The 26,330-nt window shown below is 45.8% G+C and overlaps 1 protein-coding gene and 1 non-coding gene across 2 annotated transcripts in view; both read left to right on the top strand.

Annotated features, from left to right (window-relative positions):
* Positions 1 to 26,330, top strand: part of LOC110547365 (uncharacterized) — a 56,425-nt gene that overhangs the window by 20,276 nt on the left and 9,819 nt on the right. The window lies entirely within an intron of this gene.
* Positions 18,713 to 22,162, top strand: Pnrc1 (proline rich nuclear receptor coactivator 1). The gene is made up of 2 exons (XM_021634870.2): positions 18,713 to 19,542; positions 21,079 to 22,162. The coding sequence occupies exons 1-2, from the start codon at positions 19,093 to 19,095 to the stop codon at positions 21,520 to 21,522; spliced, it is 894 nt and encodes a 297-aa protein (XP_021490545.2). The 5' UTR covers positions 18,713 to 19,092; the 3' UTR covers positions 21,523 to 22,162.

Genomic DNA, 26,330 nt, shown 5'->3' with positions numbered 1-26,330 from the left:
AAAGGTCTCTTTGGTCATGGCGTTGTATCACAGCAACAGGAAAGAAACGAGCAGTTTCTCACAGGGATGATCCCTCTTCCTCTGTCTCCCAGGACATGCCTGTTCCACTAGCTTTCCCTTTCATTAAAAAGGAATTTTATTATTATTTTCATGTGTGAGTGTCTGCCTACATGTAAGTACGCGTACTATGTGCATGCCTGGTTTCTGCGGATGTCAGCAGAGCGTGTCCAGTCCCCTGGAACTGGAGAACAACGGAACCCAGATCCTCAACTGCAGAACCATCTCTCTAGGTGCTCTCTCTCTCTCTCTCTCTCTCTTTCTCTCTCTCTCATAACCCATAGTGTTCTTCACTAGTTTACCTTTTTGCAGTTGGAATCTTTTTTTAGGATTTAAGCTCTATTTAAATGTTTTTATTTACTTTTTATTTTATGTGTGAGCGTCTGCCTGCATGTTTGCTTGAGCAGCACGTGCCTGAGGTGTGTGAAGAAGCCAGGAGAGGGCATCAGAACCCCCAGGACTGGAGCCTCTATGCAGGTGCTGGGAATTGAACCTGTGTCCTCTAGGAGAGCAGCCAGTGCTCTTTTCAGCTCTGCCATCTCTCCAGCTCCTGTTTTTTTTTATTTTTAATTATGTATATGTTGTGTTGATTGTGTGAGGATTTGTACACATATGTGAAGATGACTTTAGAGGCCACGATGACTTGGATACTTGGGACTGGAGTTACAGGAGGTTGTTGAGAACCAAACTCAGTCTTCTGGAAGAGTAAACAGTCCTGTAACCATTGAGCCATCTCTCTTCCTGGAATATTTTTTATTTTTCATCAACAAACAATTCTCTCAACCCTTGCTAACAGTGTCATTCTTTAGCTTTTTCTAGCTCTTTTATATTTTCAAGGAGCAAAGATCCATAAAATAGTCATCATATAAAATATTCAGGTGGCGAGAGGGCTGAATAGATGACTCAGCAGTTAAGAGGACCCAGGTTTGGTGCCCACCACCCATTTTAAACGGCTCACAACTACCTGTAACTTCAGCTCCACGGGCTCCGATGCCTCCAGCCTCCTCCTTGGGCATCTGCACTACTATGCCTGCATGCACATATATGCACACCACGACACACACACACACACACACACACACACACACACACACATAAAATACCCAGGAGCCTCTTACCAACAGAGCTAAGCTGGTAGAATGTTTGCCTCATGTCCTAGTTAGGTTTCTATTGCTATGATAACACGATGACTAACCACAACCTGAGAGGAAAGGGTGTGTTTTAGCTCAGAATTGTAGTACATCATGAAGAGGAGTCAGGGCAGGAACCTGGAGACAGGAACGGGAGCAAAGGTCATGAAGTGCTGCTTACTGGGCTGCTCCTCAGGGCTTGCTCAGCCTGCCTTCTTATATGTCTGTCTTAGTCAGTGCTCTATTGCTGTAGAAAGACACCATGAACACAGCAACTCTTACGGAAGAAAGCACTTAATTGGGGCTGGCCTACAGTTTCAGAGATTTAATTTATCGTCTTGGTGGGGACCATGGCGGCACACAGGCCGACATGGTGCTGGAGATGCAGCTGAGAGTTCTACCCCCAGATTCTCAGGCAACAAGAAAAGAGGGACACTGGACCTGGCTTGGGCTTTTAAAATCCCCATGGCCCACCCCCACTGACACGCTTCCTCAACAAGCCACACCTACTCCAGCAAGGCCACACCTCCTGATCCTTCTCAAATAGTGCCACTGTCTAATGCTTAAGCCTTCGAATATATGAGCTTATGGGGGTCATTCTTATTTAAACCATCCCAATGTCCCAGAACCACCTGCCCGGAGTGGCATTGCTCCCAGTGGCCTGGGCCCTCCCGCATCAGTCATTAATCAAGAAAATCCCCCACAGACCTGCCTCATTTTTTGGATTTAAATTTCCTCCTCCCAGATGACCCTGGCTTGTGTCAGTCTGACAAAAAGCTAACCACCACCATATGTAGTGTTCATGAAGTTTGGTGTGAGCAGTAGAGTAGTGAGCACAGCCACCTTTATGCCCCAGCTGAACAGGCATGGCATTATACACCTGCACTTGGGAGATCTGCCATGTGGGGAAGGAAGATCAGGAGCTCAAGGTGGTCCTCAGCTAATCTGAGCTAGCCTGGGAGGCATGAGACCTCGCCTCAATAAATAAAATAATACAATGTTCTGGGGCCAGGTGCTCCTTTAATGACAGGCATGCCTCCCTTTTTTATAAAACTATTTTTAAAGGCATACAAAATGATGAGTTTTAGATGACATTTTCATTCATGAGTACTCTTGTTCTCATTTTCTATAATTAAACATGTTTTCAATCAATTCCCTTGACACATTTTTCCAGAGAAGTGCTTGCCAGAGACTGAACCATATTTGATTTGAGAATCTACATGTGGCTTCTCTTTTTTTAAATTTTTCTTTCAGAACACTTTTTCACACTCATTTGTGTGTTAGCATCCACGTGCATGCAAGTAAGCACACACATGTGCCAAAGTGTTCATAGGAAGGTCGGAGCGCCCCTTGCACCACCGAACTCTGGTCACCAGGCTTGCTAGCCAGTCCCTTCATGTTGAGTTGATTCCCCCTCCAGCTCCTCTATTTTCCCATGAGTAGAATCCAAACAAGACAGGTTTGGGGGTCAGACTCTTTCAGTTTGGGGTATTTGCTGAGAAAGGGCCCCGCACTGTGCTACGTGGGTATGTAGAGGTATAACAAGGGGGTGGTGCCTAAAGGTAAAAAGCAGCAAACAAGAGAGACATTCTGAGTGCCTGGCATATAGATACACACCTGTAATCTCAACACTGGGAGGCAGAGCAGGGAGACTGGGCTGCGTAGAAAGACACTGCTTCCAAAACAGTCAGTCAAACAAAAAATTCAAAATAAAAAGAGCTGTTGTTGTTGTTGTTGTTGTTTGTTCAGCCAAGGTTTCTCTGTATAGCCCTGGCTGTCCTGGAACTTGCTTTGTAGACCAGGTTGGCCTCCTGAGTGCTGGCATTAAAGGCATATGCCACCATGCACAGCAGACCTTTTTTTAAAAAAAATTTTGAGAATTTCAGAGTACTATATTCACAATATTCATCTCCTCTCCCCTTCAACTTCTCCTGTGCCCACAACGCTCAAACCCTCAAAATCTCTTCTTATCTTTTGTTGTTGTTACACATTTTACTGAGTTCATTTAGTGTTGCTTGAATGTAAATGTGTTCAAGACAGACCACTTGGATTTGATAACCCATCAGGAAACTTGTTCATTCAAGAAGAAAACAAAACAAAGCTAATTCTTCCTCCTCAGCACCATTGGTTGCCTTTGGTGATTCTTCCTCCCTCGGTGGCCGCAGATTGCTATTGGTGGTATCTTGCCGAGGCAGTCACCGTCCTTGTGGTTCATGGCTTTACAGTTAGGTACGATCACACATTTTTCATCTTCCTGGCTAGCTTGCCTAACATCTTCAGATACTTCCTTGGGAAGGAAAGCTCTACACCAGTTCTAGCTCAATCCCTGCAAGTCCTGTGTCCAAAACACATGGTGTCTGCAGCAAACAGGTCTGACCTTCAAGTTCTAGGATGAAATCCAGAGCAACCGCGAGAGTCTGTATTGTTCTGGGAATCTCCTGGATTCCGGCAAATTGAAGGGAAGTTTCCGGTGCCTGGCACTGGGGTTTTGTCAGACAGTGCATGGCTCTTGGGAGTACTATCACCTACTGCGGAGCACCTCGACTTAAAGTATATATTTTGGCTGGGGAGATGGCTGGGAGGTTAAGAGCACTTTCTGCTCTTCCAGAGCACCTGAGTTTGGCTCCCCAAGCCCATGTTGGGCAGCTCACAACTGCAGAAACCAGACTCTTCTAGCCTCTGCAGGTAAGTTGCACCCACCTGCACATATCCACATACCTATACATAATTAAAAACAAAGTAAATCCTTTCAACTACGTGTGTGTGGGCGTGTACACGGACTCTCACAGACATATGCTTCTGTCCCAGGGCATTTGATCCCATTGCGAACCCGCAGACTGGGAACTATAAAAACCTGTTTCTAATTGTGGTATGGCTCATCCTAGAGCTTTCTGTTTACTGTAAACAAGTGCTTGTGGTGTGGCTCTGCCCTAACGCACACCTTTTGTCCAAGACCTTTCTGTAGACAGGATTAAACAATGTTAACCCTAGGTCAAGAGTCACACCACACTGACTGGAAGTGAACATGGAAAAAAAAACACAGAGAGAGGGAGGAAGTCTGGAGGACAGACAGAGAGACACACAGGAAGTAGAAAGGAAGGCCGTTAGGTTGAAGGGGATTAAGACATGGAGGAGAAGGGGAAAGGGCTTTGTCCTCCTGGGACAGGAGCTGAGTAGGAAGGCTTTTTCCTTTTGACATCTGCTGAGGAGGAAGGTCAGTTTGGTGCTTTCTCTGTCTCCATTGCTCTAGGAGGTTTTTACCATGTTATCTGACTCCTTAGTCTTTATTGGCAAAACCAAAAGATTGGGCTTTTTTTTTTTTTTTTTTTTTTTTGCTTTAAAACAACATACATGTATTTTTGAGTAAGCTTATAAAATAACGTTTCCCTGTGGGCTTTACAAATATTTCTGATGTTATTTATCTCCCCCATCTGACCTGTCCCTTTGGGTTGGCCTGTCAATGCTGTGTCACTGCATTTCGGCTTCACGACCAACTTCGGTCCTTAAGTTTAGAAGCATGGTGTAAGCCTGGAATACTCACTGACTGCTCATCACCTTGAACATGATTACAAAATAACTGCTGAGTGGGGATCATGAGTCATCAGGCGCACCTCAGTCCAGCCACGGACTTTCAGGGGAAAATCCTGCCAACGGGGCATTCCAGGCCCTGAGCAGTCTCAGCCACACCCGGATTCACGGTGTTCCAGATGCAGTCGACGGCGAAGTGTGACAGTCTGGCGGCATGTTCGCATGCTCAGCTCCGCCTTTCTCCTGTCAGCCCACCTACTTTCACGGTAAAAACAGTCACACCCCAGCAGCAGCTAATCCAACCGGCTGGCTGGATGAGGAGACATAACTGAGGCGCTGGACTCTGCCGGGAAGGGAAAGCGCAGGTGCTGGCCAAGGAGTGTTGCAATTCAGGAAACTTCTGGCCTCGTGAAAGCTGACGTCATCCCCAGCTGCGCCACAGCCTCACTTCCGGTTTGTATTAACTCGCACTAGGACACCTAATGAGTGACCTAGTTCTTCCCTGGTGGGTTTTCTTTCATCCGTGTGTCCTCGGAGGTTTCCTGATAACCAAAATCACTAGCCACTGCTGCTTAGCCCTTCACTTTGACTTAAATTTCAAGTATGTCATTTCAAGGTTCCAGTTTTAGTGTTCCTCTCTATCTCTCTCTTTCTCCCTCCCTCCCTTTCTTCCTTCTTTCCTGTTTTTAACTAAGCCTGATGACCTTGCTTCAGCCCCCCCCCATACATACATTGCACACACTAAATAAATAAATGAATGAACATTTTTAAATGTAAGTGAAATTTTAACATAAATTGAAGGTCAATAGAAAGGAGTTTGGTGAAAGGAGTGTACACACCCAGCTGTGTTTCTAGGCTTCTCAAGAAGGAGGAAGCAGTTTTTGTTATATTTTGGGGAGGGGGATTTTATTATTGTTTTAAGGATCTATTTTATTTTTAGGTATGTGTGAATCTGTGTGAGGGTATGAGCAGGTGCCTGCACAGACAAGAAAAGGGTGTCAAAGACCCTGGAACTGGAGTACGAGGCTGTCGTGAGCTGCCCAACATAGATGCTAGAAGCCAAACTTGAGTCCTCTTTAAGAGCAGCTTGGGGCTGCTGACTCTCTGATGTGGAGTGATCAGACAGGCTTGGAGCCAGCAACACTACTCAGAGGCCTTTGGCAAAAAGATTCCTAACCTCTCTTCCTTTCAGTGTTTCTTCCATGGAAAGGGAATCATAACTATTTTGTCACAAAAATGTTGGGCATAAAAATATGATACAGATTAAATGAGAATTCAGTAATTCTTTGGGCTTGGTTTTGTTATTTTGCTTGTTTTGAGATGGAGGGGTTCTCGCTATGGATATCAGGCTGGCCTTCAACTTGAGGTCCTCCTGCCTCGGCCTCTTTGATGCTAGAACCACAGGTGTGCCATTCCTAAAGCAGAGAGACGTGTTATTTCTCTTCTGGGTGTGTGTGCCTGCACTACAGAAGGCCTACAGAGAGTATAGGACATGGTTGGGTGTCAGTCCTTGCCTGTAACTTTAGACAGGGCCTCTCTTCTGTTGTTTGCTGCTGTGTCCGCTAGGCTAGCTGGCCCACGGACTTCTGGGGATTCCGCTGGCTTCACCTCCCATCTCTGAAGGAACCTTGTGATTATGAACTGCCTCGCCAGCTTTACGTGAGTTCTGGGGGTCCCAGCTCAACATCTCCACATTGGCTCAGAGAGTCTTTACCCACAGAGCCAACTCCCCGGTCTCTCTCATTTCTTTTTATCTTTCCTTCTTGGCATTGCTGGTGACTGAACCCTAGATTTTGCACATGGTAGACAAATAGTCTCCTACTGAGCCCTAGAAATTATCACAATTTATTATTATTACTTTGGGTTCTGAAGGAGATTTATTTTAACCCTCATGTATGTGTGACTGTGTGTGAACATGTGGCACAAGAAAGGCCTTTGGACAGGGAAATGGAAAGTCTAAACTGGAAGAGGACATTTATTTAGTAATTATGCTTCAAAAATAGGCAAAGATACACAGGCCTAAACAGTGATTCTAGATCTGGTTTAGGGTAGCTTTCCTCCCTTCCAGGTCTGGTGAGGGGAGAGCACTTTACCAGAACACAGCCAGGCATAAGGCCAAAACCCGAGGCAGGGAAGATCAAAGCAAGTCTGCTGGTTTACATACGGAATTCCACTCCAGCCAGGGCTTCAAGAGCCAGGCACGGTGGCACACACCTTTAATCCCTTTGTGAGTTTAAGGCTAGCCATGTGTACGTGGCGCGTTCCAGGACAACTAGGCCTGTATGATGGTCCCTGTCTCAAAAATCCAAAGCCAAACTACCTCCTACCCTCAAGAAAAACTAAAACGAAAGGAGGGGCTGGGGCTGCTGTTGCAAAAGACCTTATTTCAGTTCCCAGAGGCGCACAACTGCCTGTCACTGCAGTTACAGGGGATGGGGACCCTCTTCTGGCTTTCTGGAACTTCTGCTTGACCCCAAACTCTTAAAATTAGGCTAGAATCTTGGTTTCTCACTCAATTTCCAGTTTTTGCTTAAACTGTGCGAACACTCAGCAATTCACGGAACAGCAGACACATAAAGATACAACCCTGGATAAGAGGAAAAGAGGCAAATTCCTGACAGAGTGAATGGGGAGTGGTCTTGGGTGAAAGGGAGAAGATTTGTTATCCTAACAAAGGGATGAGGGCACAGAAATCGGGTGTGAGCAGGCGTGGGGGAAGCTGGGGCAGGACCTCTCCATGGTCAGCCGTCTATGAAAGAGAAGGTTGTTAATGAACAATGAGAAAGTCAGGCCTGAACCACCTTCTGTCTACAGAAGGAATAGTGGCCTCTGGACTGACACATGCTCCTGAGCTACCTGAAAAATTATTAATAGATAACTATTTGATCCATGCTCCACGAAGCTTGAACCTCCTAGCAGGAGACCTTCCGGGAAAACGCAACACTACTCTATGAAGGGCTCCACTAAGGCCTTTCTGTGAAAGCCAGACGCCTGGCAGTCGCTTGGAAGCGCTGTGACCTGAAAGGAAGGTGTTTGTTCTCCTGAGGAGGGACGCTCCGCAGACCCCACCCAGTGTGTTGGTTGGGGCAGTGTGGTCTCCGGCCATTGTCCACTGCTATCCTTGAAAGTGTATGGAACTTACTTTTCAGTGAGCTCTGCTTGTCCTCCCCACCACATTCTGTGTCTGAATTCTTTCCCAAGATTACAAGGGAGAGAGGAACACTGTTGAGAGAGAGAGAGAGAGAGAGAGGAGAGAACCCAGTAACAAAATCACATCACATATTACCAATAAGCAAAGAGGACAGTTTAAACAAGTATAGGGTCGTGCAGCTCAGTGGTACAAAGACATGCTTGAGATCCAGTACCACCACCCCCCCACCACACACACACACAAAGACACCCACAAGTTAAACTCAAAATCAGTACCAGTGTTTACACTGAACAAAGAAACAGGTAAGGGAGGTCAGCCTGCTCTGTGTCCTGGAAGGAGGCAGGACTCAGCCTCAGGGGAGCAGCCTGGCAAATCAACAGTACAGCCTTTGTCCTTGGAGCTTCTGAGGCTTTCCCATGAGTGCTAAGGAACAGACAGTAGCTACTGCTTTTGATCCTGACGGGATCTGGTTTGCGATACTGCTCTACAAGTCAGGAGAGATGGGATGGCTCAGTGGTTAAGGGCACTTGCTGTTCTTTCAGAGGACTTGAGCTTGATTCCACAACCCATATGAGTAAAATATTTAGGAAAAAAAAAATCTTTTTTTTTTTTTTAAAGGTGTCATGGGACCATGAATGCCTTGTTTAACCCAGCATATCTCAAGTGTGTTATAGGGTTTAGCATGCATGAAGATTTAGTGAGTGAGCATTAATAAAATGGTGGTTTGGTGTCTTTAGTCCCTGCACTCAGAACACAGAGGCGGGCAGATCTCTGTGAATTCAAGGGCAGCCTGGTCTGCAAAGCCAGTTCCAGGCTTGTCTAGCCAGAGCTACACAGTGAAACCCTGTCTTGAAACAAAACAAATGAGAGACAGAAAGAGACAGGGGTGGGGGGGAGAGGGAGGGAGGGAGAAAAGGAAGATTGAGTCTGGGCTTCTTTCTTTCATGCATGTGCTTTTCCTCTACTACCCGCTATAATTAACCTGTTCAGATAAGGCTGGTTCCCTAAAAGTTGAAACAGAAAATGCATGTGAAAGTCTTTTTTGTTTTGTTTTTGTTTTCTACGTTACCACCCTATCATCATTCCATGTCTGCTTACCCTATAATGATCCCCAAGTCCTTAAAAATTTTTTTAAGTTTTATTTATTTTATGTATGTGAGTATTTGACCTAAATGTCTGTATCAGCACCATGTATGTGCTTGGTGACCACAGAGTTCAGATGAGGGCATTGGATCCGCTGGAACTAGAATTACAGATGATAATCACAGATGGTGAGCCACCATGTGGGTTCTGGGAAATGAATCTGAACCCAGGTCCTCTGTGAGAACAGCCACTGCTCTAAGTCCAAGCCCCCCTTCCACTTAAAACATTTTAAAGGTATTTATTTGTTTTGTTCTTTCTTCTTCTAAGAGAAGGCCTCTCTATATACGTTTGGCTATTCCAGAACTCACTCTGTAACGCAGGGTAGCCTTGAATTTCATGGACAAGCCTTCTTTTTCAGCATGCTAAATGCTAGGATTACAAGTTTGTACCACTATACCCAACAAGACATCTCTCTTTAGTGCAATAATTTGTCTTTCTGCTACACAACAAAACTTGATTGCTGTTATTTTTTTTTGCATGTGCATGTGTGCCGTCTGTGTGTACGCATATTTGCATGTGTGTGGTGTATGCATGCATGCGTGTTTGCATGTGTATGGCGAATGTGGGTATACATGCATCTTTAGGCCTGAGGCTGGTAGCAGCACTCTTCTTCAGTCATTCTCTACCTGATACTTTGAGGCAGAATCTCTCCACCTAACCTGGAGCTTGTCAGTACAGCTGTATATATGCTTCTCTGCCCTCTGTGGTCTGGAATTACCAACAGGCCACCCACCCCAGCATTTATACAGCTTCAGGGAGACCCAAACTGTCCTCTGCACTGGGCATTTGATCCACAGAACCATCTCTCCACACCCAGTTTTTCTTTTTTTCTTTTCATGCCCACTCTTGGTTTCCTGGTAGAAACATTTTTTGGTTTCTGGTCTAACGTGCTTGTTGCTTACCATTCACAGACAGGTCCCAGGTGATGCTTTGCTTGACTCTATAGGAAACAACCAAATCATATTACACAGTAAAGCGTCTGACAGCTGGCCAGGCTCCACACCATTTTCAGCCAGAGGGTCTCTGCATCACCTGTTCAAAATGTAAAAGCTTCTACAGCTGTTTAACCTAAGCCAGGGAAGTATTGCTGGAGAAAGAAAGATGTACAATTTAAAGGAAAACTCTTGATGTTGAAATGACAAATGAGCCAGGCGTGGTGGGCATACCTGTAATTTCAGGACTCAAGAGGTAAACATAGGATTGCTGCACGGGTTAGGCCAGTCTGAGTAACATAACACACTTCAGGCCAGTCCTTGCAGGATTCACTGTTATAGGATATAACAGCATTCTTTTCTTTCTGTAGGCAAACACTATTAGCTGTGCTAATATACTAACTATATCATGATGTCAGTTCCTACTTTCGTAGAGAGTTGGTGTTCTCTCTGTTTTGCTTTTGGGCATAATGCAGCTGTGAACACTAAGGTTTAGGAGGAGGGTATATTCCCAGCACTGGAGAGGCCCAGGGTTTTACCCTCTGCACCTGACTCCCACCACACCTCAGTGTTTGGTCTAACCTTTGCCCATCTGCATGATTCAGTTCTTTTGGGTACACCAAGGAGTGTTACTGTTAGGCCATCGTTAACTGTCAAACATTCTGAGGAACTGGCAAACGACTTCTCAGACAAGTGCATCGTTTTATAACCTCATCCTGAAATGTGGTGTTGTTGCCACATCCTCCCTAAAATGGTTAGTCTTGTTTGATTGGATTGAGAGATGTGTGCTATGTTAGTAAAACGCACCTGTGGGAGGGCTGTGGAGCATGTCAATGGTTTAATCAACTGATAAATTCACGTTCTGAAGAGACTATTGGAGAACTGTGGAATTCTGGGTGGTGGAGCCTAGTTAAGAAAGTAGTTACTTGGGCTGTGCCCTTGAATCACACTCCAAGCCCCACCGCCTCATCCTTGTCATTCTCTGTATCCTGGCCCCCAGTGAGGGGACAGCCTCTGCCACAGGCTCCTAGCACCATGATATTCGGCATCACCTCAGAACCACAGTTGTAGATTCAGCCCACCCTGGATGGAAACTGTGAGAAAGAATAATCCATGCCTCCTTCATGCTACGTCTCTCAGCAACTGTCATAGGTGGGAGAAGTGCACCAGCACTCAGCGCTGTTGACCTTTCAGTCTAGCCGGCCTGGAAGATGTGAGGTGGTTTCTCATTGTGGTTTCACTGAGCTGTGGTCGTGCTGTGTAACCCTGGCCGGCCTGCTACTCACTCTGTACTCCAGGCTGGTGTTGGAATCACAGCAGGCCTCTTACCTCAGCTTCCCAGTACTTAGGATTGTTTTTTAAGTTGACACAGACTCTCATATAGTCCAGGCTGTCCTTGACCTCACTATGAGACTAAGGATGGCCTTGAATTCCTCCCAAACATTGGTCTTCCTCCCAAATATTGAGATTATACGTGTTGGCTACTAGGTCAAGCACTTGGAATATATTTTTAAATTTATTTCTATTATATTTTTTATTCTGCATATATTTGTATCTACATTGGATGTGCCTGAGATGGGTGCCTAAAGAGGCCAACAGTGTCAGATACCCCTAGAAGCTGAGTCATAGCTCTTGTGAGCTGCTTGATGTGGGTGTAGGAACTGAACTTGAACTCGGGTTTCCTTTTCATTGGTTTTTTGTTTTTTTTTTTATGTATATGGGTTTTGCCTACATGTATTTGTGTGTACCATGTGCAAATCTGATGCCAGTGGAGTCCAGAAGAGGGTTTCAGATCCCCTGGAATTAGAGTTAAAGGTAGTTGTGAGCTGCCGTGCGGATTCTGAGAATGGATATCCGGTCTTCTGAATTGCTGAGCCATCTCTTCATCCCTGAGTCTTTAAAGAACCGCAACTGCTCTTAACCACTAAACCATCTCCCCGGTCCCTAGGAACGTATTTTTAAATAAAATGCTTAAAATACCAATTTTTTCACCAGTGGGGATTAACTAAAGAAACCAAGCGTCTTGGAGAATGTATCATATGTATATTTATTTTTGTTTTTGCTGTTTATTTGGTGGTAAGGATCAAATCCGGGACCTTGACTATACTGAAAATACACTCGATTGGTTAGCCGTCCCCTCCGATGAAGATCTGGCGTCTTTGACCTGCCAGGATCCCTCACCCAGACAGACATTTATGGATATGCACATATTCCCTTCCCACTCTTCCTAGTATCGCAATGTCATAAATTTGAATTCTCTTGACATCTGTTTCTTGTGCTTCTGCTCTTCTTTCAAATAGGTAAGTGTGGCTGGAGATGTTGTTAGCTGCTAGAGTGCTGGCCGAGCGTGTGTGAGGGCCTGGGATGGTCCCCAGCACTGCAGGAAGCAGGTTTGTTGGGACAGCCTGCCTATAATCCTCCTGCTTGATCAGGAACTCTAGGCACTCCTCCGCTGTACAGTAAGTTTCCTTTCCTTGACTTTGTGTTTCATTTATCCATCATTTCTTTACCCCAGAGCTCTTTACCCTAGAGCTCTCTCAATGAGAGAGAGAATGCATCTCCCCTCTCTCAAGTCCTTCACACATTACAGATTCTATCAGTTTAATCTTTTTCTTTGAACCCCAGCCCTAGCAGGGGTTCTGCGGCAGTCTGGCCAAGACGCACGCTAGGCCACCTGTACAACCGTCACGCTAAGCTCATCTCCCTCTTACCCATAAATCTTTTCACTCACTTCCTGAGAGAAACACCATCCTTTCTCTTTCTGGGTTGGTCTCTGCAAAGAGCAGCATCCTAAAAGCAACCAAATGAGAGCAGATTTCTTAGGCTTTCTGTATTTGGAGTTTGATTCTGTCCCTGTCCTTGCTAGTTTGGGAAAAACTGGCTTCTATGTTGGTGTTCACTTTCCTTTGGAATTTTGTAGTCATTTCTGCATTGTCTTCAAAACTCCAGGGCCAGTGACAGTACTACTCAGGTGGGAATGCTTTATGCGAGGCCTGTTTCTCTCTGGAAGGGTTTTAATGATTACGTCTTTTCTGGTCATGATGTTCCTCGGTGTGGGAATATTTTCAAGTAGTGTCCTGAACAACCTGTGTACTTTCAGCCTGGAGAGTCACACTCCTCATTCACTACATTCTTGATTCTCTGAGATAATGCATTAGAGGGAATCATAGCTAGGCTCCCGAATGTCCCCCAGAGACCTGTGTACTGAGGGTCCTCAGCCTGTGGTGCTCTTGGGAAGTGGAGCCTCTAGGGTAGGGCCCTAGTGGAAAGAAGGTAGGCTCTAGGGGCATGTGCTTAGGAGGGTCCTGAACCCTTGCTTCTGCTGTCCTGTCCTCTTGCTGTGATGTTCTGTGCCAGTACGGGTCTAAAGCAAATGATCGAGGACTGAACCCATGAACCAGATGAACCTGTCTTCTTTACAGGTGTATTTTCTCTAAGCATATGTTTTGCCACAGTGACAAAAACCTAACACAAATATGGCCCTATTGATGTTTTTATGTTTACAATTCCTTTTGTTACTATTCAGTTCTCAAAAATCTCATGACCCAGCTGGGCATGGTAGAGGACACCTACAATGCCAGCAACTGGGAGGCTGAGGCAGGAGGATCGTAAGTTTGAGGCCAGCCTGGGGTATGTAGTGGATTTTGGGTCAGCTGGGGCTACATAAGGAAACCTGACTTTTAAAAATAAGAGAGAGAGACTCTGATTGTAGATTTTGTGTATAAGGGGGCCGAGACTCTGATTGTAGACTTTATATAAAGTGAGAATCTGATTGTAGACATTGTGTATAAAACATGAATTATTAACAAAGGGACGGACAATTTGACTAGGCTTAGAGAACCAGGATACTGTAATGCAGAGAGTATTATAATTAAAGGACAGAAGTGGAGGAGATATAGTCAGGTATGGTGGTGTGCCTATAACTGCAGCACTTGGAAGCCTGGGGCAGGAGGATCAAGCATGTCAGGCAAGCCTGAGCTAGACTCTGTTTCCAAGAAAGAGGTAGGAGCAGATGTTAATGGCGAGATCTCATACCAAAGAAGAAAATATTATCGTCAAAATTTAAATTAATCACATTGTGCACCTGTATATGCTAAGAATAACTGCAACATGCTGACTTACTAGTCGGGCTAACCTTTAGTTCTCTCCCAAAACTCAAAATGATGATTGCATCATTTTAGGTGCTACGTTTACAGCAATGAGTCATCATCAGTACTGAAATATGACTTGGCAGAATGCCAACACGAGCAGCCCCTTCCAAGTCTCTTAAAAGAGGTTCCGTTTGGTCGTTACCTCTATAAGCCACTTTGTTGGTCTTTCTGAGTTCGGCTGAATTTTTGTTGTTTGAGACAGGATCTCATAGAACCTAGACCAGTCTTGAACTCACTATAGCCAAGGATGACCTAGAATCTCTGATTCTCCTGCTTCTATCTCCCAAGTGACTAAAATTACAGGCATGTGCCACCAAACCCTGCTCTTGTGTTTAGGATTTTTTTAAAGATGTAACAGATTTTATTGATGTCTTCACTTATTTTATTTATTGTTATCGGTGTGCGGGTCTTTCCTCAGCCGTGCAGCAACTGCGTAGGTCAGAGAGCAGCTTCGTGCCATGGGCCCTCTCCTTCTTCTATGTGCTGTTGCAGGGATCAAATTCAACTTGGTAGGGTTGTAGCTTCAGGCAGCAGGCACCTGAAACCACTGAGCCATCTCACTGGGCCTGTGTTTGTTTTCCGAGGCACTTTCCTTACAGGTTTTAGCTAATTAGGAGAAAAGATTGACCTGAATATGCTATGATCAGAAAAATAAACAAGATTGGCAAAGTATGTTTTAGTCCATTTTTCTTAGTTAACTTGCTTTAATTTTTCTGTGATAGTTGAGATTGAATCCAGGTCTTCACACATACTAGGCAATCACGCTCCTACTTAAATCAGTGGTTCTCAACCTTCCTAATGTTGCAATGCTTTAATATAGTTCCCCTTGTTGAGATGACCACCCAAAAACCATAAAATTATTTTTCTTGCTACTCTTTAATTTTGCTACTGTTATGAATCATAATGTAATCTCTGTTTTCCAATGGCTCTAGGCAACCCCTGCGAAAGGGTCATTTCGACCCCACCCAAAGGGGTTGCTACCCATAGGCTGAGGACCACTGACCTAAATCCTCAGCCATAGCTTTGTTTGTCCCAAACAGGATCTCCCACAATCCAATCTGGCTGCAAACTTGCTGTCTAGTCAAGGCTGACCATAAATTCCTGTTGGAAAAATACAAAGATCCAGTAGTTGCTCAGGCTACAAGGCTGGATGTCTCTGTTGGTTTTCAGTGTACACCGGAATCCTGAAGAAGTGGGCTCTTCAGTGAAGGAATGCCAGTGAAGGGACGGACCTTCTTCCATGTCCTCCTACAGGCTTTCGTAGGCTTCCAGCACAAGGTGCCTGCGTTACCACCAACTAGTTCACTTCAAATTCTAGAGCTGAACCAATTAGTTCAATTTGGATTAGTCCTAGATAAATGAGTGGGCACTGCCATCCTCATCCAACAGAACTTTGCTGGCTCCTGGCCAGATGGTGAGCCAGAGTCAAAACATACTCATCCATAGAGAACCATCTGAGGATCATGTCAAAAGCTACAGCTATAAACATACATACAGGTAACAGTTTCATGGACTCAACGGGTTATATTTAGAAATACTCACACACACACACACACACACACACACACACACACAAACTGTAGCCATGACAAGCATTCAGAAATTTCTATGTGCTTAATATTTGTAGCTTCCCCCAAAGTCATACACTACATATTAATATGTATTAGTCAGGGTTCTGTAAACAGAACTGATAGAATGAATATGTTTGTGTATATCTGTCTGTCTCTTTGTATAAAAAGGCAGTTTATTAGAGTGGCTTACGGGCTGCAGTCCAGCTAGTACCTAAATGGAAAGGGCAAGAATCCAATAGTTGTTCAGCCCACAAGATGAGATATCCTAGCAGTCTCAGTGTGCTGCTGGAGTGTCAGAGCTAGTGAACCGCTGGTCGTAGGTCCATGCTGCCTCCTCAAGAGTAGGGTCTAATGCCGGTGAAGGAATGCCTCAGCTGCAGGATAGGTGAGCTTGCCTGTGAGAGTGAGAGCATGTGGGCTACCACCAGAAAACGTGGCCCAGGTAGATGGTGGGTTTTCTTATCTCAAATGATCCAGTCATGAAAATCCCTCACAGGCATGCCCAGCTGCTTGGGTTTTACTTGATTCCAGATGTGGTCAAAGTTAGCCGAGGTTAGCATCTGTGATGGCTCTTCTTGGTTGTCAACTTGACTACATCTGGAAGTAACTAAAAAAATCTGAAAATGGAGGGCACATTTTGTGGTATCCAAGCTATAGTCTCTGCTTGCTTTTCCTCACCAGCTCAGGCCAGGCTCTTCTCACAGGCTGCTCAATCAAATTTGACACACACTGAAAGATTTGTTTGCTGCTTCTTATTTCTGCTTTTTGGAAACAATGTCATTCTTTAACCCTGTCTGACCTGGAACTCTATGTACAAAGAGGCTTGGCCTTGAACTTGCATCTCCTGTCTTTGCCTCCAAAGTGCTGGAACTAGAGCCATGTGCCACACACCTGATTATTAAAAGATGTGACTTACAGGCTTTGTTAAGATCTTTTCCACTTTTGGATCTATGGTTCCCATCCACCCAATGGACATGACCACCTAATCATGAACTGTTACAAACACAAAAATCAGTAAAGTCTACAGAAATGATAAACCGCAGTAATTAATCATGATGAAATGTAAACATTGTTATAAAGTTACTGTGGTGGTCTGAATAGGTTCGGCCCCTGTAGACTCCTGTGTGTGAAGGCTTGGCCCACAGGGAGTGGCACTATTAGGAGGTGCAGCCTTGTTGGAGGAAGTGTGCCACTGTGGGGTGGGCTTTCTGGTCTCCAATGCTCAACTACACCCAGTGCAAAAGTGTCTCCTCCTGCCTGCCTTCAGATCAAGACGTAGCACTCTCGGCTCCTTCAGCACCATGCCTACCTGGATACTGCAACGCTTCCTGCCATGACGACAATGGACTAAACCTCTGAACTGTAAACCAGCCCAATAAAATGTTGTCCTTTGTAAGACTGCATGGTGGCACACACCTTTAATCCTGGAGTTTGGAGAGGCAGAGGCTGGCAGGACAGCCACGGCTATACAGAGAAACCTTCTCTTAAAAAAAACAGAAAATTAAAAAAAAAAAAGGTTGCCTTGGTTATGGTGTTCTTCATAGCAATGGAAACGCTTAGTTACTGAAAGATATCACTCTGGATAGTGAGCATGATCAGCTTTGCTATCAACCACAAAACATGTTAGGCACTAGTTGCTACTACCTAGTTTTAAAATTACTGGGAGAGGCCTGTAAGACTAAGAGAAGAGTAAGGCTGTGGCTTTCTAAAACTGACAGCCACCTACCAGCCAGGGAGGATGGTTCAGAACCTTAGTGCCAGCACTTGGGAGGGGGAGGCAGTAAGATCAGGAGCTCAAGTTCATACTCAGCTATATATTGAGTTCCAAGATAGCCAGCACTACATAGCAAGACCCTCAAAAAACTAAGAACAACAACAACAAAAAACTCCATAATATAGTATTGCAGATAATATAGGTGATAACAAAGTTGTGCTTTTTGTTGTTTTCAAGAAAGGGCCTCACTATGTAGCTGTGGCTGTCCTGGAACTCACTATGTAGATCAGTCAGGCCTCAAACTCACGAAATATATGCCTGCCTCTGCCTCCCAAGTGCTGGAATTAAAGGCACGTGCCACCAGCCTTGCTGCCTTGCCATTTCAAAGCTGTGATTTTTTTTTCCTGTTTTTTTTGTTTTGTTTTTGTTTTAGACAAAGTTTCTCTGTACCCTGGCTGTCTGGAAATCACTCTGTAAACCAGGCTGCCCTTGAACGAGATCTGCCTGCCTTTGCCTCTCTAGTGTTAAGATTAAAGTCGAATAGCTGGCCAAAGCTGTGCTTTTAAGAAGGGAGGTGCACCTCTAAGCATTGAGGCTAGAGCCTTTCCAGCATGATGGCTCACATTTTTTCTTGTTTTTTTCGAGACACGGGTTCTCTGTGTAGCCTCGACTGTCCTGAACTCATTTCGTAAACCAGGCTGGCTTCAACTCAACAGAGATCTGCCTGTAACAGACATCCGTTTGCCTCTGCCTCCCTGAGTGCTGGGATAACAGGCGTGTGCCACCACACCCCAGGTACCTCTGTGTCCCTTAATTACCCCATTGTAAAATGTTTCAAACAAGATGATTATGGAATTAGTTCTGAGAACCTACTTATTTGATAACTACTGGCTACAGTTCTTTTCTGTATAAGCTGTGAGGAGAGTTAGCTAGCAAACTGCAGCAGGGCTGGTTTGCTTCCTATTTGGGACAAAGGTTTGCAGCAACAACTATGGGGGCAATTGTGTTATCTCAAGGGCCCCCATATCCTTAGCTATAAAAGCAGTAAAAACTCTGAAGGCCCATTTTCGGGATTACAGGGTACTTTTTGCAAATTGTGGAATCCATCAATAAGCCCTTTCTTATTTTCATCACCAGGGATAATTAGAGCATCACAAAACCGAGTGAGGAACCACACAACCACACTTCACCAGAGGCAGATCAGTGCTATGAAATTATGAGTGTTCTCCGAAATCTCTTAATTTTATGTAGAGCTGAAACGGAAATAAACAGAGCTGTCCTTTCTCAAGGTCTGCAGCCTCCTAATTGCTGTACCGCCCTCTCCTCCGCCCGCCGAGCCGCAAGGGAGGGGAGGCCAAAGTCGAACTTCATTGTTCACGGGACACCCCCCAGAAAACAGCCCGTTGGACGCGCCTGCGCAACGTGCGCTCTTTGTGCCCGGGCTGCAGCAGGCTGCTTGTTTGTGTCTTGCCTCGGGGAGCGGAGGCGGGCCCGAGGGAGGGGCCTGGCAGGCGTGCTCTGATTGGTCCGCCGCGGGGAGGCGGGCGGGCCCGGGGCGGAGCCTCGGGTAACAACACTCGCAAAGCGGCCCGGGCTGTTTGTTGCTGCGCCGCCTCGCCCGAGCCATGGTCCTCGCTCCGAACCTTCCAGCAGCAGCCGCCGCCGCCGCCTCGTGACGCCTGCCTCCCGTCGTGTACCGAGCCCCGCGCCCCACCATGACCGTCGTCTCCGTGCCGCAGCGGGAGCTCGCTCTAGGCGGCCGCCTAGCGCCGCTCGGCTTCCTCGGGGCCCTCCCGATGGTGAGCCCGGCCCCGCCGCCCTTGCCTCGCCTTCCGGACCCCCGCGCGCTGCCACCCACCCTCTTCCTGCCGCACTTCCTCGGCGGGGACGGGCCGTGCCTGGCGCCCGCGCCGCGCTCCGCCGCGCCGTCCGGCTGCAGCCCGGCCCCGGCGGCCGCCCCGCGGGCAGCCCCCAAGAAGCGGCGGAAGAAGAAGGTGCGGGCCAGCCCGGCCGGGCAGCTCCCCAGCCGCTTCCACCAGTTCCAGCAGCACCGGCCAAGCCTGGAGGGCGGCGGCGGCCCGGCGGCCGGGCCGGGCGCGGCGCCGGAGGAGCGGGCCCCGGCGGCCGCGGCCCCGCTGCACAGACAGCCCCCGCTCGCGAAGGAGGTAGCGGTGGGGGCGGGGCGGCTGTTTACTCGGGAGGGAAGTTTCCGTGACGCTCGCTGGAGCCGCGGGGCGGAAGCGCGGGAGGGGCGGCGGGGCTGCGCCGGCGCCGCCCATTGGCTCCGCAGCCGGCCAATGGGAGCCGCGCCTGCTGCCCAGCAACAGCCCGCATTTAGAAGGCTGGCGGCGGCCTTCCGGGGGCTCTGGGCGTTCGGGGCTCGCGGCCTGGCGGAGGGCTGACGTCAGCCCGCTACGTGCGGCGCCCCGGGGTGCTCATGAAGGCGGTGCCGGGTGGGGGCGCAGGCGCGGTGCCCACTGGGGCACCCGGCCAGACCCGCCCGCGGCCTTGACCCGCTAAGTTGGACCTGGGGTATTTTGCAAGTTGGCAAAGCCTTTCCTGCCCCGCCCCTGCTGTGAGCGGGGCAGGAGGGCGGGAGCCTGCCCCGCTGCCCGCTCTGCTAGAAGTTTATCAGATGGACTACGCAGTTGACTGATTTTGGATAATAAAATGGATAAAGTATCGTCGGGGTTAAAAGATTTGGAAGTTGTCTTAGCAAAAAAAAAAAAAAAAATACAATTTGAAGGATTTATTTGTTGACAATGATAGGAAACACAAACATCGTACTGAAATTTGTACTTAATCAGGGTGTGACCGTGGAATTAAAACTTTAGATTCTAAGGTGTTCATATTTTATTGTAGTTGTAGAACTCACTAAGCAGCTGAGACTAACTTGATGATTCACCACCACCCCAAAATTCTGGGATTACAGGCTGCACCACACCTGCAGATTAGCTCTAAGGTTCTTGAGATACTAACCTACAAGGTCTGGCCATGAAGATTCCATTTTTCAAAGACAGCATTAGAAGGAAGCCTGAAAAAAAGGAAAGGGAGAAAAGAAACAAAGAAAAGGAAGGCTGTGTTACCCTCGCTGTGCAAATGTGTGACCTTGTATTTCGCTTTCAGTTATGTCCTTGCTGTCATGTAAGTATCAGAAGGGCAGTGATCTAATGGTAGTTTTCATTTGATATAAATTTCTTTAGATTCCATTTTTTGTTAGGAAAGTTACTAGAGTGAGCAAAAGTTTTTGTTGTGTTTGGTGGGAGTGGGCAGAGTTTATAAGATTAACCAAGTAGCCCAGGCTGGCCTGTAATTTACCTTCCTGTCTCTTTACTGGCCTTTTGACGGGTCTCAGAAGGTTCTTCATGAAGTTATTGAATCTGAAAGGCAGACAGGAACCTTTTTCCAACGCATAGAGGACCCTTACAGTTGTTTACAGTTAGAAAAAAATGGACATAGTTACCTTGATTTTTGTTTGATATTTTACTTTATGCTGGTAACTAACAGCATTGATGTCATGTTTTCAAGAGCAACATGAGATGCATGAATATTTGGACAGCCAGGACCAGGCACAGCCAGCACATAAGTATTTAGTCAAAACTGGATTAAATTCTAGAGGAATTTGAAAGCAAATTTGTAAAACATACGATTTAAAGATAACTTTTTTCTTGAAAACTATTCACTGTTGTGTTTCTTTGTAGGTTTTAAAATCAAAGATGGGAAAATCGGAGAAAATTGTCCTTCCCCACAGCCAGCTTGGGCATGGCATACACTTGTGTGAACAACCAAAGATAAACAGACAGAAAAGCAAATATAACTTGCCACTAACCAAGATCACCTCTGCAAAAAGGAACGAAAATGACTTTTGGCAAGATTCTGCTTCCCCTGATAGAATGCAGAAGCAGGGAAAAAAGCCTTTTAAAAATACTGAGAACATTAAAAGTAACCATTTGAAGAAGTCAGCATTTCTAACAGAAGTGAGCCAAAAGGAAAATTACGCTGGAGCAAAGTTTAGTGACCCGCCGTCCCCTAGTGCTCTTCCAAAGCCTCCCAGTCACTGGACAGGAGGCAGTGCTGAGAACCCCAGCCAGAGCCGGGAGCTGATGGCGGAGCACCTGAAGACGCTTCTCAAGGTGCAGGCTTAGAGTCTAGTTGTCAGTGTATGTTCAACATAGATTTTTCCCAAATCCTTGGACTCTCACGGAAGTGGATACAGCAGTAAAAACTTGCCTCGTTGTGGCAAACAACAGATGAGCTTAAGTCATACAAGCAGCTTGTATTATATTTTATATTTTGTAAATACTGTATACCATGTATTATGTGTATATTGTTCATATTTGAGAGGTACATTATAGTTTTGTTATGAAAGTATGTATTTTACCCTGCAGATGTGGTGGGTGTTTTGTACATATACAGTGGAGATATTTTAAGTGGATGCCTTCTAAGGCACATAGAAGACTGTTTATTTGCACAGGTACTGAATTTTTTTTTTAAGAACAGCTGTCAGATATCAAAAGTGAAGATCTAAATGTGAACGATGTACTTATATACTACTGAAGGTTCAATCTGGCACAATCACTGTAAACATGGAGTTTGTCTGTTCCTCAAAATTGACTTGCCTTTTAACCTGTCATTAGGAAACGTCTTATTTTTACCAAACTTGATTCCTGGATATTGGTATATTGCCATTATTGAGATCTAAACGTCTCCAATTTTAAATGCCAACAAAATTGGTTGTAATCAAATTTTAAGTCAATAATAATAATTTGGCCTCCCCCCTTTTAAGCTAGTCTTGGTTTTTTGTGTGTGACTGCTGTCTGAGTGAATATGTAAGAAGGTGACTTTGTGTGATTGGACTTTGAACATTTTGCCGTCTTTCTGTCTTTGCTAAAGTACCAATCTTGCTGCAAAATTTGGATGTGATTAATTTAACTTATGTGAGGGCATTAATTGCCCATCTTAGAAATAGAAATGAATGTGAACGAAAGTAAAGCTGGTTATCGTAACTATAAAAACCAGTTATGAGAGGATCTCGTGTAGTCCAGGCTGACGGAGAACTCGGCTGTGGAGTTGAGGTAGCCAGGAACTTCTCCTTCTGCACCTTTCCAGCGTGGGGATACTGGCGTGCACCCCCACCACTGGCTTATGTGGTGCTGGCGATCACACAGTGCTTCGGGCATCCTAGGCAAGCAAGCACCCCAGTAGACTATGTTCCCAGCTCTCAAGACATAATTTTTCATTTCCAAGTTTTACAGCCTGTCCTTGAACTTGTCTCCTGGTCCAGTCGGGGCTAGAACTTGTAGTTTCTGCCTGGGCCTCCTGAGAAGCTGGAATTGGAGGCAAATTGACCTACCTGGCTTAGAATTTCCTTTTGTAAATGAACCTGCTGCTTGGCTTCCATGCTTTTTAGAAAATTTTAATTATGTGCATATGAGTGCAAAGCCCATAGAAGCTAGAAGAGTTGCTCTGTGGAGCTCAGAGTTAGTTGCAGGTAGCTGTGAGCTCTGAATGCTAGAAAGTAAGCTCAGAGGAACAGCAAGTGCTTTTATCCACTGATCCATCTCCCTTGCCTACAGTTTTCAGTGAGAAAATACTGTTGTTCAAGGATGAGGAGGATGGCTCCGGATAAAGGAGCTTGCCACCAAAGCCTGACCTTGATCTTTTGGAACCTGTGTGCTGTGGTACACAACAGGTTTTTGAACCTGAGCACAGTGTTAGACTAGGCTTGGAATTTAAAGCTTAAATGAGATCTACGGCAGTTAGTAAAGATAATCACGTGTTCTCATAGTGTGTGTGTGTGATGATGCTTACATTGGAGAAATTTTATAGGAACTCTTCCCGTGGGACCTTTGGTTGTGTTATGCAAAACTAAGGCTTATGAAAGTTTTCCTTAGCAGTCAGCAAATACAACTCAATGGGTGAAGGCATGTGGCACCAGCTTGCAGTCCTTGGAAGCAACAAGGTAGACAGAACTAACTGCAAGTTGTCCTGTGACCTCTTAGGCACCTCCCTCCACTGGACAAAATTTGAGTGGTCTTTGGGGATGATGGCTCCTCAAGCAAGAGGATCCAAACTTGTGTCCCTTGTCAGCTGAGCCGTAATGCTTGAGCTGGGAAGGCAGAGACAAAGACCCCAAGGCTTGCCAGACAGGCAGCTCAGCAAAGGTGTGAGCCTCAGGTCTAACGTGCTGCAGTGGGGCAGCAGGTAGGGGTATGTGTTTCTGCAGAAACCTGACAGCTTGAGCTTCATTCCTGGAACCCATGTGGAAAGTGGAGGAGAAATGGGAAGTTGTCTTCTGACCATGCGCTTGCTAGGGACCACCACCCCCTCCATATCCACACAGTCGTAAAGTAGGGAGCCACAGTAAGACACAGGCACACATGCACAAGTTCTGAGTTTAGCTTGGGATGGGTACATGCCAGTCTCCAAGTACTGATACGATGGAAGCAGAAAGATCCAAAGTTGAAGATTATCCTTGCCTCCAGAAAAGGTAGTGATAGCAGTTCAGGTGCTCTAACCCTGACACACAATGCCAAGACCAAGATACTGTGACCTCCTCAAAGTTATTACCATGTAGGAAACTCTTAGACATTGTTTGCCAAGTTCTCAGGCCGCCTTGACATAGTCTTGGTCCCCTCAGAGCAGTTTGTGTGAGCTGAGCTGTAGGAGATAACTCCAGTGTCCAAGGAGGCGCTGAAGTTTTCACCTCGCCAGGCTGGTTAATCACAGCTGAGGTTTCAGCTACAGCAGACCCCTGTGTCTTACAAAGCGAAGATTCAGTGATGCAGTCTTCTTGATTGCAGATGATTCTTCAGGCCCAACTGAGCAGAGGCCACAGAGGTTTTTATTTGTTAGGTTTTATTTATTATGTAGTATACTGCTTGCATGTGTGCCTGCGGGCTAGAAGAGCATCAGATCCCATTATAGATGGTTGGGAGCCACCCTGTCGCAGCCACCACTTACAGCCCCAGCGCTGGAATTGTGCACAGAGGCAGGCATGTGTTCTTCCTGTCTCAAAACAACAAACTTCCGAATTGCTTTTGGTTAATTTTCCATACTGAAAAAATTGTAAGAGCCACTAAATTGTTTGCCAGACATAGTGGTACCTGCCTTCAATCTCCTTATTGAAGCCAGCTCTTTATCGAGGCCATCTTGAGCCTCCCCATACACAATGAATTTTCAACATCTATTTTCTATTTAAAATGGGTTTAATCAGGTCATAAGCCCATCACTAAAGAAAAAGTACCTGCAAATACTGCAGGCAGCCCTCCAGAGCTACTTGTGCGTACACGGGTTCTTCAATTACAGAGAATTCCGCAGGAGTAGAATTTGGCAGTCTTCTGTTTTGGGAAAAAAGATGGCAAGTCAAAAATATCTTTCATCTTCAGATTTTTTTTTTAAGTTTTAAAAAATTCCTTGTGTATGTGTGTATGAATGTGTGGTGTGTGTGTATCTGTATGTGTGTGGTGTTTAAGGTTATCATCGTCCTAGTTGGCTTGGAGCTGGTGGGCCTCCTCCTCTTCCTGACTTCTGGATTACAGGCATGCAGTGCCTGGTTATTTTCAGTTTTGCTTTTTGTGCTTTTCCCCTCGGATTTCCAGATTTTTGTGAAGTTGCTTCTTACTTTTGGTCTTACTTATTCATTCGTCTGTAGACAGGGACTCCTGTGGCCCAGGCTGACCTCAGACTCACGATCCTCCTGGACTGTTGGCATGTGCCGCATGCTCGGCTGCTCCTTTTCCTTTCAGTGAGCATTTTAAAGACGTGCTTATCTCTGCTTACCTCAGCTGTGCAAGGCCCGAGCACTGAAAGCAAACAACATCCGCTACACAGCTCCTACCCCAAAACCTATGTGAGGGGACCCTAGTATTTGCCCAAGGTATTTAAACAATAGATTTTGGATGGTGGTGGTGTTTTTCCGATGTTGCTGGTTTCATTTTGTTTGGTTTCCTTGGTTTTTAAATTTTCTGTGATAGCTGTTCTGGCATTTAGTTGAAAACATGAAATCATAGAGGGCTTTGGTTTTGATCCTGCCAAGGCTGGATGTGGTGGCTTTTGCCTGTATCCTATACACTCTGGTGACAGAGGCAGATCAGGGCCTTCCTAGATGATCTAACTATTTTAGAATTAGTAATACCCTCTTCTTAAAACAAAAAACCACAAAATTTAAGTGGGGCTGAAAATATTCTCAGTGGTATAATTCTTTGCCTTACATATAAAAGGCCCTAGGTTCATTCTTTAGTACTACCCAAAGCAAAATAAGACCCTTAGCCCAGCCCACCAAACTGTGGGCACGTTACTGTTGCAGTTTTCTTGTTACAAAACAAGGACTCACTCTGGTTCCTTGCAAAGGCACAAGTTAACCTTACTCTTCAGATGTTAGACTGCTCTTAAATGATGGAGGAGACCAATATCAAAGATGGAATTCTCCCCACCTTTAATAGCTTTAGAGCCACTGAGCATTCAAGCCAATGTGTGATTTTTACTCTTCTTTTTTATTTTGATTTGAGTTTTATGTAGCCCAGGATAGCCTAAAATTCTGGAGATAGCTGAGGATGACCTGAATTCCTGATCCTCCTGCTTCTACCTTTCAAGAGCTTGGACTATAGGCATGTGCCACTGTGGTGGTTTAAATTAGAACAACTCCCATAGGCTCATATATTTGAATACTTGGTCATCAGGGAGTGGCACTAGTTGAGAAGGGTTAGGAGGTGTGGCCTTATTTGAGAAAGTATAGCATTCTTGGAGAAAGTATGCCACGGGGAGGAGGGGTCTTTGGGCTTTGAAGAGCCCAACGTGTCTCACTCTTCCTGTTGCCCATGGATGCAGATGTGGAACTCTGAGCTGCTTCTCCAATACCAAGTCTGCCTGCGTGCCATCGTATTTGTCCCCATGGTAATAACGTTCCCTGCCTTGATGACAATGGGTAAAACCTCTGTAAGCAAGCCCCAAT

The sequence above is a fragment of the Meriones unguiculatus genome, chromosome 20 (assembly GCF_030254825.1).
Source record: "Meriones unguiculatus strain TT.TT164.6M chromosome 20, Bangor_MerUng_6.1, whole genome shotgun sequence".
In the NCBI taxonomy this organism is placed as follows: Eukaryota; Metazoa; Chordata; class Mammalia; order Rodentia; family Muridae; genus Meriones; species Meriones unguiculatus.
Note: the sequence above shows the minus strand (reverse complement) of the source record. Positions and strands in the feature narration are given on the sequence as shown.